We start from the raw sequence: 17,295 nt of genomic DNA on the forward strand, positions 1-17,295 counted from the left end.
GAAACAACCCTGAAGTCTTTAGTCTTTTCTTTCTTATGAATGTCTTACTACTTCCTCTCAAGAGTCAGGCATGCTTGCTGGACCCCTCCGGGCAAAAGACCTACAGGGAAGGGAAACATGAATTTCCAGGTGGATTAAGAAGGGGGAGGCTATTTCAAAGTGTGGATAAAACAACAGAGTCACTCTGGTTACTCATGATGCTGTGATAGCTAAGATGCTCTACTTTATTATCTGCATCCTGAGTATTTTAAATGTGTTAAATCCTTCTTATAACTCCATAAAGCAGGAATGATAATTAATCCCCATGTACAGATGAGGAAATAGAACTTTGCCTAAAATCACAAACTTTAGACTCAAAAAACAGTCTGGCTCTGTACCAATAATGCCTCAAGAATTTTGCAGGATTGATAAGAAAGTATATTGCTGGACTGCAACAAATGAAGGAACAAGCTGCTAGAAAAAGTGTTAATTCAGCAGTTTTCCCTAAATCTCCAAAGCCAAACATCATTTAAATTCTATCTTTAAGCACTGAAATTCTATTTTTTTTTAAAAAAAAGACCTCTTGAGGCAGCAATATATTAGGCTCTATCAAAAAGGAAAAAAGTCCATTTAAAAATTTTGAAAGCAGCTATTTCTCTTCTTAGTGTTGACCTAAGCCCCAGGTGTCAGGAAATCCAATTTCCAGCACACCATAAGAGTGTATTTTTAGCAGAACACTCCTGATGGTAATCCATTTTTTGTTGTTGTTGTTGTTTATCATCCTAATGAGATAGCCCAGTTCATGGTGGACAGCTTTGATTGTCAGACATATTTTTCTTACAGAAAGTAAAAATCTGTGCTCTCATAGCATCTACTACTTTCTAGACTAAGATAGCCAAAGGATTTCTCCTTAGTCTTTTTTTTTTTTTTTTTTTTTTTGTGGTGCTGGGGATTGAACCCAGCACTTGTGTATGTAAGGCAAGTACTCTACCAACTGAACTGCATCCCTAGCCCTCTTCTTAGTCTTTTGTTCCAGGCTTACCACCTCTGCTTTCATCACACATGGTTTTATACATGTTTTTTTAAACCTTTACTTGTCCCTCACCCTTCTTTACTTTCTTGTGTGCTTCCCTGTATACTTTTGCTATTGTAATTACCAGAGCCTCTAATCAATCTCTGCTTTGCCTCAGTACTAATACTTCAGCTTCGCTCACAGTACTGGAGTCAAGGGCTCCCACTGCTTAGGTAAGGCAGGAGGTGGAAGCACTGTATTCTTCCTTCTGGAGGAAGGTTATATATTCCCAGTAACTGTGTTTAGAACTCACAATGTATTTTCTCATCAAAATCTGGGACAAGTGCCTGAAACAGTCCTATTAGATCATTACTTTAGGTATAATTTGGCTAAAAGAGAATTTCGTGCTACCCCCGAAACTTCATATTTTAATGGAAATGTGTACTTTTTAACTCCAATTTCACTTATAAAAACACTACTAGAGTACAGCTGATTCGTAAGAAAGAAAGTGCTTGTACACTTGAAAAAAAATCTCAAAAAGTATGAAATATATCCAGTGAAGAAATTGTCATAGATGGGTCCCATTTTTGTCATGTGAAACAGCCCTTTGTATTTTAGAAAAGAAATAAATGGGCAGAATTTAAACACAAAAGACAAGTGAGAAAAGAAAGGTTTTGCTTTATTTAGCCATCATAGAAAACACACTTAACCAATCAGAACTTATCCTAGGATTTAGGCTTGTATCAAACACAAAAAGAGTTTGTCCCTGCTTTGTGACGAAATTATATGGTTCCAATATTTCACTGTTGAAAGAGCTTGGAAAAAAATGCTTCAAATTTGTTTCCATATAATTCCAAACTTAAAAATACAACATAAAGTCAGTTCACAAATATAACATTTTTCAAACAAGGAATAGAACAAAAAAATAATTATTCCTTTTACTTCTGTTCCTTTGAGCTGAACTCCAAAAATAACAGAAAAATATTACCCTCAGTATACCCAGATTGTTCTTACAATTGGTTCCTACTTACAATCTAGTTTCTAGTCTTGTATCTTTTTTTTTTTTTTGAGAGAGAGAGAGAGAGAGAGAGAGAGAGAGAGGGGGAGAATTTTTTTTTTTAAGAGAGAGAGAGAGAGAGAGAGAGAGAGAGAGAGAGAGAGAATTTTTAATATTTATTTTTTAGTTCTCGGTGGACACAACATCTTTGTTGGTATGTGGTGCTGAGGATCGAACCCGGGCCGCACGCATGCCAGGCGAGCGCGCTACCGCTTGAGCCACATCCCCAGCCCGAGAGAATTTTTTTAATATTTATTTTTCAGTTTTTGGTGGACACAACATCTTTATTTTTATGTGGTGTTGAGGATGGAACCCAGCGCCCCGCACATGCCAGGAGAGCGCGTTACCGCTTGAGCCACATCCCCAGCCCAACTAGACTTGTATCTTAACATTCACTCAAAGCTCTTATTTTTTTCCTGGAAGGATGAGGCAAGAGGATCACAAGCTCGGGGCCAGCCTCAAAAATTTAGTGAGCACCCAAAGACCTAAGGATCTTAGTGAGGCTCTGCCTCAAAACAAAAAATAAAAGGACTGAGGACACAGTTCAGTGGTAAAGCACTCCCGGGTTTAAGGTTTGATCCCTAGTATCAAAAAATAAACAAATTCTCATTTTTATTTTATTTTGGTCTATTACTCTCATATTATGTTGTTTGTCAAAGAAACCAATATCAGAAGTGGTTTCAATGTTGTCATTTAAAAGGCTGTCATCATTAGAAAAAAGTTTAAAACTGAATTCTTCATCTAGGCACCTACCTGCTAAACTACCAAAGGTAAGCTTTCGTCGGCCCACCTTCTCAACGAGCCAGACTCCTATCAGTGTGAAAATGAAGTTTGTGAAAGCTGTAACTGAAGCCAGCCATATTGCAAGTCTATCATCTTCCACACCAGACATCTGTAGAATGGTTGCACTGTAGTACCTGAAAGGCAAAGAATAAATCAATTGCTGCTGCTTATTCAAAGAAGCAAAGTTATTCAGACAGAAAAAGATTTAGCCACCTCAAAAAGAAAAAGAAAATCATGGCTAATACAGCAATAACATCAAGTTATCAAGTGAATTCAGACCAGTTATTTAAAGGAGCACAATTACAGAAACTGTGTTTAGATATATTTACTTTGTACTTTGTTACCTCCCCGCCCCCCCCCCCCAAAAAAAAAAGACACCTAAACAAATGAACAGAGGCTGAAAGCTTCCTCAGTGAAACATACCCCACCACTAGGGACAGCAGCAGCTGGTACTTTGACAAAAACTATCAACGATAAGCTCCAAGTCTGTGGTATGGATCAGCAATGAATTAATGTCCTTAAAAGAAGAAAATGACTCACAGCATATAATAAGAAATGTGATGTAATGGTAGAAATGAAACAAGTAAAGAATCTCTTCAAAGAAGACACAAGAAATAAGTTTGTGTGAGGATACATCTAGCACTGTGTAAGGAGATAAGAAACTGACTACTTGAGAATGGATTTGTGGTTCCTAGAAAGTGGAGTCTTTGGTGAAGTGAAGTCTCTAGCACATTCTGCATGACTAAGCTCTGCAGACTCATCTTGTGCTAAAAGAGTTCACTGGAGACTAGTTCTTAAAAGACCATCATGCCTGTTTGTTGGTACATAACAGACAATACGTCTGGCACATTTAAGGATGACAGGTTTCCCATGGAACATTTCTTTTCTGGTAGAAATATCAGTAGCTATAGAAGCTCATTACTTTAAGTTGACCTGAAAAGAAAGATAAGTACTTCCAGTGATTGAGGATGAAATATGTAGAATTCACATCCTAAATACACAGTCTCAACCACAGCTTTGCCTAGCATTTCAAGCTATCCTAAAACAAGTTCACTTTATGCACACCTGACAGTAGTGGACATCCAAGCAATATGTGAGAGCAAGCTGGATATTTCCATAGTTAAAAATCAATACTTTATCAATACTTCCATAGTACTTCAAAAGTAAACTCTATTTTAAATATGTTTAAGTCTCATTGATACATCAATGGCTTCTGTTTACTACTTTCTAAAATTAGCAATGATGGTTATTACATGAAATATTAACATGGACTCATTCATTTTGAGAAAAAATACCTTTTTTTAAAATAGTATACCACACTTAAAAACTACTATGCAGCATGAACGATGAGTTTTACAGAATATTAATTCTGACAACTGTTTTAAAAAAGGAAATTACCAGTGGAATCACTCCCATCATCGTGAAAATTCTGAATGTTCTGAAGTCAGAATGTGAAGTGATGATAAAAACTATGATACCAATCCATCCCAGCTTCCAAATCTGTATGCACTTTCACAAAGGCCTACATAAAAGGTCAAACCTATGTGTGACCACCAAGAAACTAACATAAAAACAAGCCTGAAAAGGCAGAAAATAGGTTTAGAGATAATCCAAATATTATTTTTAAAGCCCAAATAATTTGATACTTGCCGTGTTACTAAATTTCAGAATCTCCCCAATGCTTTAGCAATAAAAACAGATATACTGCACAAACTGATTCTTAGAAAAGGAGTCATAAAAAAAAAAAAAACAAACCTAAAACCACAGAGGCTGTTTGATGTTTTTATTTTGATATAATAAAAATCATGAAATTCCAAGTGTTCAGCTAGGGGAGACAAATGGTAGTGGTATCAAACTAAGTTATTTTCTGTTTTATTTAAAATGAAAAATTACACAAGTATAAAAAACTCCTTTTGTGGTGCCAATGTTTTAGAGGCAGAATGCAAAAAACAGTGTCCTGGGATTCAGAAAGCTGAATTCTAATGGCATCTGTGTGGTGTGCTGTCCAGGAAATATAATCCTTCATTCACTGAACATTTATTGAGTGCCTGCTGTATAAGCTACGTGAGTGATAAGATCCCACAGATGCTATCAGAGTCTGTTGCTGCCCTCAAGAGACTTAGTTTAGAATTGGAGAATGAAATAGAAACAAACTGGTTTTAATATCGCAAGATGTACAAATTACAGTGTGGCATAAAGGACAGGAAAAAAAATGATTCATTTTATGGGATGGTTCCTTGATTTTCCAGGGAATCTAATCTTTGTGTTAAGCCCTGAAAAATTCACATGGGTTGGCCAGCCCAGATGACAATCAGGGAAGGCAACCCAGGTGAAGGAGGCAACATACTTCAGAGACAAAAGAGCTCAATAGCATGCTGGGTTCACAGAGCCTGAGCATTTTACCTTGTCTGAACATAAAATACAAACAAAAGTAGAGGAGTAAGCAAGAGGCTGTAGCAGAAGCTTTTGTGGAAGGGGCTCAGATATAATGCTTTGTGTTTGGGCTTTACTTTGTAGGCAATGGAAGATTACAAAATGGACTTCAGAAAGAAATAACAGGATGAAATCTCTTCTGTGAAAAGATCACCCCAATGATAAAGCCAAGAGGGTGGAGTGGAGGCAGACTGCACCCAGGGGATGTAGTCTTGAAGCACATGTCAAGCCATCAGAGCAGCAACTGGCCACTGCAGATTATCTGTGATGATGGACACGGTGAGAGTGGGCTGAGGTGCAACTACAACCTGCAAGACTTTCTTGAATGAACTACCCCGAGTTTTATCTTTATTTTCCTTTCTCTACACTGGTAAATGTATTTTTTTTTTAATTGCTGCCATAACAAATCACCACAAGCTTGTTGGCTTAAAACAACACAGATTTATTTTCTTACAGTTCTATAAATCAGAAATGTGAAGAGATTCAGTGGATGTCAGAAACCAAAGGTGTCATTAGGGCTACAATCCTTTCTGGAGGATCCAGGGGTAAGCTGTTTCCTTGGCTTCTTCCAGCTTAGAGTTTTCCTATATTCTCAGGCCCCTGCCCAAGTCTCACTCATGTGGCTTCATTCTGCCTTCCTCTTTGTTTCCTTTTTCTACATTTAAGGGCCCTGGTGATTACAATGGGCACACTCAGAAAATCCGGGGTAATCTCTCTAATTAAGGTAAACTGATGAACACATGCAATTCAGTCTGCCACCTGTAATTTCCCTGGGCCAAGTAACACAGCATATCCATAGGTTCTAGAGATCTTTGGGAGGGGGGATTCACAGGAACATATTCAAAGGTTCCATACATCTTTGCGGGGGGACATTATTCTGCCTATCACAGGAAAGGTATCAGTAAACAATAAAATAAGCAAAAGGCCAACAATTAAAAGGAGAAGGCGAGTAATAAAAGATGAGAACAATGTAAAGGGCAATCAGTTCCAGAAAAATTCAGGCGACAACTATATTCTCTTTTATAGGGCAAGGGAAGACACATCTAGGTTAGAATAATTCACAAACCTTATTTTAAAAGTCAGGTCATGGAATTGCAGAAAGATATGTTTAACTTATATTTTAATATGTGTAAAATTCAGTGTTTTCATAAGCGATGGTATTGGCAACCTTTTAAGTCATGGGCTATCACTATTTACCATCTTGTACACCTTTATGTAGTAGTCTGAATTTTCAAGGGAATGAGTATGCATTCAAAAGTTTCACAAAGCATAAGAGAACCTTCTTCATTAAAGAACAACATGAACAACTGAACAAAGCTTTCTTTTCCTGTTAGACTCAAAGCAGGAATAATGCCTGCTCTTTTCAAAGTCATTTCATAATATGGATCAGACACACTATCATCTTTTTAGAGATTCCCTGAGGCAACCTCTGGTCCCCTCCAACAAACCACCTCTCCCCAAGTTGAAAGGCTTAAGAGCAGTGTGTTCTCACAGAGACCAGCTCCACAACCATTTGTGGAGGCTTAGGAACAGAAAAGACGGGAATTGTATGTGCACTGCTATCTCAGAAACTATGAGATACCCAGCTTCCACTCTCAAATTTTAAATCTAAGACATAATAGCCCTAGAAAATATGTATGCTTCAGTAATGATCACTTAGCCTCATGATGACTTTGAACTACAAATGAAAGAATTAACATGGGAACCTCATTTGCCTAGAAAACACATCTATTAATTCCTGTTTGAACAAAGCATTTCCTAGGAGTGGCTAATTTTTTTGGTTTCTTAAGACCATCACCTATCCTTTTCAACTACTGCCAATATTACAGAGCTTAACAGCAAGAAGTAGGCACTCAGTAATTGCTGAATTTATTCAATTTGTCTGCCGCAAAATGTCAAAAAGGAATTAAGAATGTTTATAATCAAAAACTACCTGACAGAAGTGCTGTAATGAATGTTGATTGGTAGAAGAGAGTAGGAGACATAGAAGATGATCACATGAAAACTTTAGCTGCGTAACCACTAGAACAGAGCTCTAATATTCATGGCAATCAAGGCAAGATAGTAAAGGACACTCTTAACTGTCTTACAAAATAAAAGACAAAACTTTACTGGCATGAAATTATAAAGACTTTAATATCATGAATAAAAGGGATATGGAACATACTCATTCTGACAGTGAGAGTTGAGTAGGTAAAATTAACTGCTGAAATTTAGTCACAATTAGTTTGATTTATGGGGCACACAGGTGTAATGTTTGAGCAGTATTCCAGAAACTTCAAAATAGTCATCTACTAACCTTACCTTACTCAGCAGTTTTATGGGTCATGTTCACAGTGGGATAGAAGCCGAACTAAATGAGAAGACTAGAATTTACAGAGTAGTTGAGCAAACATAAGCCCTTGGAGATTTCCATTATCTAAGTTATGAGGGTTTTTTTTTTTTGGCTCTTTTATGAGCTCCCAGTATTATAAAATACATTTATACTACATACTAAGGCACACTGACTACAGTATGTAAAATGTCATCCTAATAAAAGTTCTTTTAAGTGAATTATATTTCTAAGTTATACAGTCAAAACATAGGTAACTATGAAAAACACATGAATGGTTTTAAGAGAAAAATGTTTTAACCAATGCAGAAAAAATCATTTAAAAATTAAAAATTTGAAACATGTTTTCATGTATTTCATACACAGAAAATCCATCTTGTACATTATTAGATGCAAGATATAAAACCGAAAATAAAATAGTAAAAATTAGAAATACACATAGACATGTGTTTTGAGGTAACATACTAGTGAACTCTTATCATGCTATTCTTTTTCCTTTTAATATATTTTAGTTATACATGGACACAATATCTTTATTTTATTTATTTTTATGTGGTGCTGAGGATTGAACCCAGTGCCTCACAAGTGTGAGGCAAGTGCTCTGACTAAGCCACAATCCCAGCCCCTATCATGCTGGTCTTAAATCAAACAATGATGCAAATATCATCGTAATCCTCAGAACATAATTACTAATACTAATATAACTAACATTTAATGTATTACCAAAAAAAAAAAAAACCCTTCAAAATTTAGATGATTTTATTAGTGTTTTAGGAAGAAAAAGAAAAAAAAATGTGCCATAGTAACTTCTAAGGGAGATAGCTCCTGACCTTTCCCAGCATGACCATACACTCCACCTAAGAAACTAGTCCACTTTTTCTGGCTTTATCCTTTTGGAAAAATCAGGAAAGATCACTAACTTGTCTCATCTAGCACAACCAGACCACAGACTTTCCTTTAAGTATCAGTAAGACTGAAAGAAGTTCTGTAATGTGACCTTTAATTCATCAGTTTTTCAAATAATCCTAGTAATTCTTTCCCTAAAATATACTTCCTAGGAGAACTCAGTGTTTAGGGCTTCACACAGGCTCAAATCTTGCCATTTTTTGAGCTGTATGGATATCAAGTTCAGAGCGACTGTTGCCAAACCTGTTTATGTCTATTACTGTAATTATTTTTAAAAAAATCAATAAATTGAACATTTTAAAAGAGTTGTAATAAAAACAAAACCCTAATTTTGGGAAAAGTCAAGAAAGATAAGTTAGTAAAACTGTATAACACAACCTTAAAAAAATTAGAGATAAAATGTGAAAGTCTAGGAAGATTCTGTCCTTGCTTTTCCTCTCAAAAGTTATGTTTTAGTTCTTGTTCTGTTTTAAAGAAACTAAAATTTAAAATTCATAGATGACAATATAAGTGTGTTTATGTAAGAAAATCAATGTGGAAGCAGGCTTATGACTACATTTTAGACACTTACTAATGTTTATTTTAATAAATGAATGGGATGTGACCCTGCTATCTCTTTGTTTGACCTTGTTTATGTATGTATGTATATATGTATGTATGTATGTACTTAGTTACTTATAGATATCTTTATTTTATTTGTTTATTTCTATGTGGTGCTGAGGATCAAACCCAGTGCTTCACATGTGTGAGACAAGCGCTTTGCCAATGAGCCACAACCCCAGCCCCCTATTTCTTTATTGAAATATAATTCATGTATCAAAGCTTTACCTTTTAGGCATATAATTAAGATACAACTAAGTGAATTTTAGTCTGACCAATTTTTAAACTTCTTAAATAATTATAATAATGTTAAGAATAAAGTATTCAAATAATCCAGAGGGTTTAGAGAAAAAAAAAAGTTCCTTGGAGTGGGATAAAGGGCAAGGGTAGAGGGCTATGTCCTGAATGCTTCCAATGCACTCTCCACTTCCATCCCCATCCCCATTTGGCTATACTCCTTCCCACTTCAGGTGCCCTGACCACTGGAAAACCACTTTAAAAATGACTCCATATCAAAGGAGGCTTAGGGAGGAGGATCTCAAGTTTAAGGCCAGCCTCTGTAACTCAGTGAGATTCTATCTTGAAAGAGTAAAAAAAAAAAAAAGGAGTTGTAGCTTAGTGGTAGAGCACTCTTGGGTTCAATTCCTAGTAGCATAAACACCCACACATACCCACAAACACACACAGATTACCTATGACTTAATTTTTACGCTAACACTGACACAAACTCCTCTTTCCATCATTTTATTATGTACTTAGTTTCAAGTTGTGCCCATCTAACCCCTCATTAAAGCAAATGTGACAGTCTATTTAAAATTCTTCTCAGGAGGTTTAAGAGCCTGAGTGTGAAGGAAAAAGGAAAAAAGGGCAGGTCATGGCATTTGTTTCAGGAAGAACACTGCTCTTAGGACTGACTTCAAAGGGAATAAAATGGTATTTTATTTTAAGCGCTAACAGCCTTGAACATTCATGAGTAAAAAAGTTTGCAAGAATGTTTTATTCTATATAAAAACATTTTAGAGCACAGTCACAAAGAATGTGATTATGCAAAGATATGTACTTTTATGCACATTATTTATAACTCTATCTCTGGTGGAATCACAAACTGGGAAAATAGATCAGGAGCATGCAGAATGAAGTGAGGAAAAAAGCAAAGTACAAAAGTATGCAAGGGCAGAATCTCACTTATTAAAGGCAAAATAAATAAACCAAAATATCAGACAGATTATCTCAAGGTGGTGAGATTAAGGTATGAGTTTTCTTCTTTATGTTTCCCATTTTCCATAAACACACATTTCTTAAATTTTTGTGTATTAAAAGTTTCTAGATTAGAATATGTTATACATTGTATTCAAGCACCATTAGCTTCCAACTCTGTGAACTAAATATAATATTACTTTAAGTAAAGGAAACATAAAATAATCATGAGAAACTCACATTGTATGTTTATCTTCAGAGAGACTTTTTTTTTTTTCATTTGCCAGACTCAGTATTTTGTTTAACAGAATAAACCATGCCCTTTACCTCCTGGTGCTGACATACTATAAACAAGACATGCTAATAATCCTGTCTTAACTACCCAATTCAACAAATATTTAGACATGTTGATGGCAACAGACTTTCAAACAGAAATGAGTGCATAATGGACTGCTATGCACCATCACAGTGGAAGAAAATAGAAAAGATGATATTATGGTTTAGATATGAGGTATCCCACAAAAGCTCATGTGTAAGATGATATAAGAATATTTCCAGGGTATCCCCAAGATGGCCGCAAATAGAGTGCATCACACCCCGTGTACCGCACCACTGCGAGGGTGAATAACGAGTTAGAACGACAAAAAACTATCTTGTTAGGAACTTATAGCAAAATGGGGGTGCACCGAAACCTACAGGAAGGATTTCCAGCACGGAGGTCCGGTAATTGAGTCTCATACACGAGCCAACTGTGCGACCGGAGATCTGGGCTGACTGATCCGCTCGGCCCGCCCTGCTGCTACAGAGGGCGGGGAGCCAGCAAGCAGGGAGAAATGTTGCTTCAGATTCTGTGGAATCCTGCCGCCTGAGCACTCACGGAGCCCTGAGCCGAGTTCAGGATTTCAGATGGGGAAGGAAGCGGTACAGTTCTATCCCCCACAACGGAAACTCCACCAAGGAAACCAGCGGCCACCATCTTGGAGAGCTGAAGTAACCACCTCCACTCTCCGACAGATTGCAACAATAAAACAGGTGCGTGTTACTCAGCTCATGTCCCATACATCGGGGAATTCGCATAAAATCTCTCCTAGGCTCTCTGGGGGAGGGATTATCAGAGCAAGCCTGCATAAAGACATGGGGAAAACTAGAGACACCCGACCTTCAACTCCCCCTCCCATCAGCGGGGAAAACGAAACCTGTATTGCCATCGCGGGGGAAGGGGCAAGCGGAAAAAATCAAAACAACAGAGTGCGGGGGGTGGGGGTTCTCAATAGCCACCCTTCACATGCAACAAATGGCAGGCCTAGAGTACAGTTTGAACTGCCGAGAGGCATCACTCAGGGGAAATCTGGTCTAGCAGGAGAAACCAGGACTAGCAGGAGAAACCAGGGGATTAGAGGCCAGGCCCTCGCGACTGGGCAGCTGGAGAACGCACGTCCGCCTGCGAAACTCCACCAGCTGCCCGCGCGACTGGGTGGCTGGAGTCCGCCCCCCCGCAGGCAACCAACTGCGTGACTGGGCGGCTAGAGATTGCCCGCCCACCAGCGACAGCCGGCCCATTGCCCCTGCGACTGAGCAGCTGGAAACCGCACACCCGCCGGCGACCGACCGTGTGACTGGGCGGCTAGATATCGCCCGCCCACCGGCAACAGCCAGCCCGCTGCCTGTGCGACTAGGCGGCTGAAGACTGCACGCCCACCGGTAACCAATCATCCGCCCGCTGCCTGCGCAAATGGGCGGCTGAAGACGGCCCGCCCGCTGGCAACCAAACCCGCAACTGGGCAGCTAGAGATCACCCGCCCGCCGGCAACAGCCCACCCTCTGTCCTCGTGACTGGGCGGCTGGAGTCCGTCCGCCCGCCGGCGACCGGGAGCTGAAACAAAGAAGATACAGTCTAGTCGCACCCCCCCATTCGGACACCCTGGCAAGGAGCCTGGGGCCCACCATAGCAGAGAGGTGACATCAATGGAGCTCGGCCGTCGGAATTCCTTCCCAGCAAAATCCACTTTAGCAGGCATAGTCTACCAACACAAAGGAGAGACAACAGAGATATAAAAAACCAAAACAAATTTATAGAAGAGAGCAGAAACACAGCAATCAAATAGAGCTGGAAAGCAGTGTGAACATCGTGAAAAAAAACAAGGGAAAAAGGAGTACAAACAATGCAGGACAACTTAATTCTACAGGAGGACCTAGAAGCATCAGAAACAGGGATAGGCAAAGAACTCAAGGCATACCTAAATCAGATGGAAAGGAATATTAGGGAAGACATGAGACAGCAAGTCCAAGCAATAAAAGTATATGTTGAAAATGAATTAAACAACCAAATTCAAATGGAAAAGAACGAGCTTTACCAGGAGATAGAGATCTTAAAAAAAATCAAACAGTAATCCTAGAAATGCAGGAAACTATAAACCAAATTAAAAACTCAAACGAGAATATTACAAATAGACTAGATCAAGTAGAAGTCAGAACATCAGATAATGAAGACAAAGTTTATCAACATGAAAAGAATATAGTCAACACAGAAAAGATGCTTAAATCCCACGAGCAATCTATTCAAGAGATATGGGATGTCATAAAAAAAAACAAATTCGACAGTCATCGGGATAGAAGAAGGCATAGAGAATCGATCCAAAGGAATGGACAACCTATTAAATGAAATAATTCTAGAAAACTTCCCAGAGATGAAAGATGAAACGGATTGCCAAATCCTGGAAGCCTACAGGACCCCAAACATTCAAAACCGTAATAGACCAACTCCAAGACATATAATTATGAAGATAGCCAACATACACAACAAGGAGAGAATATTAAAAGCTACAAGAGAAAGGAGGCAGATTACATTCGGGGTAAACCAATTAGGTTAATGACTGATTTTTTATCACAGACTTTGAAAGCGAGAAGATCCTGGAACAATGTATTTCAAACGCTGAAAAATAATGGATTCCAACCAAGAATACTGTACCCAGCAAAATTAAGCTTCAGATTTGACAATGAAATTAAAATCTTTCATGATAAACAAAAGCTAAAAGAATTCGCAGCCAGAAAACCAGCACTGCAAAGCATTTTGAGCAAAATACTACAAGAAGAGGAATTGAAAAATAGTGACCAAAACTAACAGCAGGAGGTATCTTAGTAAAGGGGGAGGAAAATAACCAAAAAGTAAATACTAGCCAAACTAAAATAAATAAATAAATAAACATGACTGGAAGTACAAATCATATTTCAATTGTAACCTTAAATGTTAATGGCCTAAACTCACCAATCAAGAGACATAGGCTAGTAACCTGGATCAAAAAAAACAAATCCAACAATATGCTGCCTTCAGGAAACTCATATGATAGGAAAAGACATACACAGGCTGAAGGTAAAAGGTTGGGAAAAATCATACCACTCACATGGCCCTCGGAAGCAAGCAGGAGTGGCCATACTCATATCGAATGAAATCAACTTCAAACCTAAGTTAATCAAAAGGGATAAAGAAGGACACTATATACTGTTAGAAGGAACCATCCACCAGCAAGACATAACAATTATCAATTTGTATGCACCAAACAATGGAGCTGCAACGTTCATAAAACAAACTCTCCTCAGGTTCAAGAGTCAAATTGACCACAACACAATAATTATGGGTGACTTCAACACACCAATCTCGCCATTAGACAGATCGTCTAGACAAAAGCTGAATAAAGAAACTATAGAACTCAACAGCACAATCAATAACCTAGACTTAACCGACATATATAGATTATATCAACCATCATCAAGTGGATACACGTTCTTCTCAGCAGCACATGGATCCTACTCAAAGATAGACCATATATTATGCCATAAGGCAACTCTTAGTAAATATAAAGGCGTGGAGATAATACCATGCACCATATCTGATCATAATGGAATGAAACTGGAAATCAATGATAAAAGAAGGAAGGAAAAATCCTACATCACATGGAAAATGAACAATATGTTACTGAATGATCAATGGGTTACAGAAAACATAAAGGAGGAGATGAAAAAATTCATAGAGACAAATGATACTACAGACACAACATACTGGAATCTATGGGACACAATGAAAGCAGTTTTAAGAGGGAAATTCATTTCTTGGAGTTCTCTCCTCAAAAAAAGAAAAAACCAACAAATAAATGAACTCACATTACACCTCAAAAACCTACTAGAACTAATAAATAAATTCAGCAAAGTGGCAGGATATAAAATCAACACGCATAAATCAAAGGCATTTCTGTATATCAGCGACAAAACTTCTGAAACGGAAATGAGGAAAAACATTCCATTCACAATATCCTCAAAAAAAAATAAAATACTTGGGAATCAACCTAACAAAAGAGGTGAAAGATTTATACAATGAAAACTACAGAACCCTAAAGAGAGAAGTAGAAGAAGATCTTAGAAGATGGAAAAATATACCCTGTTCATGGATAGGCAGAACTAACATTATCAAAATGGCGATATTACCAAAAGTTCTCTATAGGTTTAATGCAATGCCAATCAAAATCCCAACGGCGGGCTGGGGATGTGGCTCAAGCGGTAGCGCGCTCGCCTTGCATGCGTGCGGCCCGGGTTCGATCCTCAGCACCACATACCAACAAAGATGTTGTGTCCGCCGAGAACTAAAAAATAAATATTAAAAATTCTCTCTCTCTCTCTCTCCTCTCTCACTCTCTCTTTAAAAAAAAAAAAAAATCCCAACGTCATTTCTTGTAGAAATAGACAAAGCAATCATGAAATTCATATGGAAAAACAAAAGACCCAGAATAGCAAAAGCAATTCTAAGAAGGAAATGTGAATCTGGAGGTATAGCGATACCAGAGGTCAAACTGTACTACAAAGCAATAGTAACAAAAACAGCATGGTACTGGTACCAAAACAGGCAGGTGGACCAATGGTACAGAATAGAAGACACAGAGACCAATCCACAAAATTACAACTCTCTTATATTTGATAAAGGGGCTAAAAGCACGCAATGGAGGAAGGATAGCATCTTCAACAAATGGTGCTGGGAAAACTGGAAATCCATATGCAACAAAATGAAACTGAATCCCTTTCTCTCACCATGCACAAAAGTTAACTCAAAATGGATCAAGGAGCTAGATATCAAATCAGAAACACTGCATCTGATAGAAGAAAAAGTTGGCTACGATCTACATACTGTGGGGTCGGGCTCCAAATTCCTTAATAGGACGCCCATAGCCCAAGAGTTAATAACAAGAATACATAAATGGGACTTACTTAAACTAAAAAGTTTTTCTCAGCAAGAGAAACAATAAGAGAGGTAAATAGAGAACCTACATCCTGGGAACAAATTTTTACCCCTCACACTTCAGATAGAGCCCTAATATCCAGAATATACAAAGAACTCAAAAAATTAAACAATAAGATAGCAAATAACCCAATCAACAAATAGGCCAAGGACCTGAACAGACACTTCTCAGAGGAGGACATACAATCAATCAACAAGTACATGAAAAAATGGTCACCATCTCTAGCAGTCAGAGAAATGCAAATCAAAACCACCCTAAGATACCATCTCACTCCAGTAAGATTGGCAGCCATTATGAAGTCAAACAACAATAAGTGTTGGCGAGGATGTGGGGAAAAGGGTACACTTGTACACTGCTAGTTGGACTGCAAATTGGTAAGGCCAATTTGGAAAGCAGTATGGAGATTTCTGGGAAAGCTGGGAATGGATCCACCATTTGACCCAGCTATCGCCCTTCTTGGACTATTCCCTGAGGATCCTTAAAAGAGCGTACTATAGGGATACTGCCACATCAATGATCATAGCAGCACAATTCACAATAGCTAGACTGTGGAACCAACCTAGATGCCCTTCAATAGATGAATGGATAAAAAATTGTGGCATCTATACACAATGGAGTACTACGCAGCAATAAAAAAATGACAAAATTATAGAATTTGCAGGGAAATGGATGGCATTAGAGCAGATTATGCTAAGCAAAGCTAGCCAATCCTTAAAAAACAAATGCCAAATGTCTTCTTTGATATAAAGAGAGCAACTAAGAACAGAACAGGGAGGAAGAGCATGAGAAAAATATTAACATTAAACAAAGACGAGTGGGGGGAGAGAAAGGGAGAGAGAAGGGAAAGCATATGGAAATAGTAGGAGACCCTCATTGTTACACAAAATTACATAGAAGAGGTTGTGAGGGGGAAAGGGGGGGAAAACAAGGGAGAGAACTGAACAACAGCAGATGAGGTAGAGAGGGAAGATGGGAGGGCAGGGGGGATAGTAGGGGATAGGAAAGGTAGCAGAATACAACAGTCGCTAATATGCCATTATGTAAAAATGTGAGTGTGTAACCGATGTGATTCTGCAATTTGTATTTGGGGTAAAAATGGGAGTTCATAACCCAATTGAGTCAAATGTATGAAAGATGATATATCATGAGCTCTGTAATGTTTTAAACAACCAATAAAATATATATATATATATATATATATAAAGAATGTTTCCAGGTGAAATGATTGGAGTACGAGAGCCTTAACCTAAGCTGGGTGGTGACTGTAGGTAGGTCACTGGGGCCTGCCTTTGTTGTTTATATTTTTTCCCTGTGAGCAGATCTCTCTCTGTTTCCTGGTTGCCATGTCTTGAGCTGCTTTCTTTCTTCCCTGATGCTTTGCATCACCTTGGGTCCAGAGCTATGGAGCTGGCCAACCATGGATGGAATGAACCTCTGAAACCATGAGGCAAAATAAAATATTCCTCCTTTATGCTGTTCTTGTCAGTTCTTTTGGTCACAGTCGTGCAAAGCTGATTAAAACATGTGGATTGTTGGTGAAGACAGGACTTAGCATTCTACTGAGGGAGACTGTCCATCACAGAAAAGCAGCACAAACATGGGCCATGCTCTGTGCGAGCAGTAAGGCAAGGTGCAGCTGGAACATGAGGGTAGTGATTAACTGTTTAAGCATCCACACAGCTTGTCAGTGATTCCAGTTAGCCACGTGGTT

At 38.3% G+C, this 17,295-nt stretch overlaps 1 protein-coding gene across 1 annotated transcript in view; it reads right to left on the reverse strand.

Moving 5' to 3' along the window:
• The window catches only part of SLC2A13 (solute carrier family 2 member 13), a 354,614-nt gene that overhangs the window by 102,482 nt on the left and 234,837 nt on the right, over positions 1-17,295 (reverse strand). Inside the window, exon 5 of the mRNA XM_081309061.1 lies at positions 2,802-2,965. Coding sequence (XP_081165187.1) covers positions 2,802-2,965 — 164 coding nt within the window. The remainder of the gene's footprint in view (positions 1-2,801; positions 2,966-17,295) is intronic.

The sequence above is a fragment of the Spermophilus citellus genome (genome assembly GCF_964194105.1).
Source record: "Spermophilus citellus genome assembly, chromosome: 10".
Classification (NCBI taxonomy): domain Eukaryota; kingdom Metazoa; phylum Chordata; class Mammalia; order Rodentia; family Sciuridae; genus Spermophilus; species Spermophilus citellus.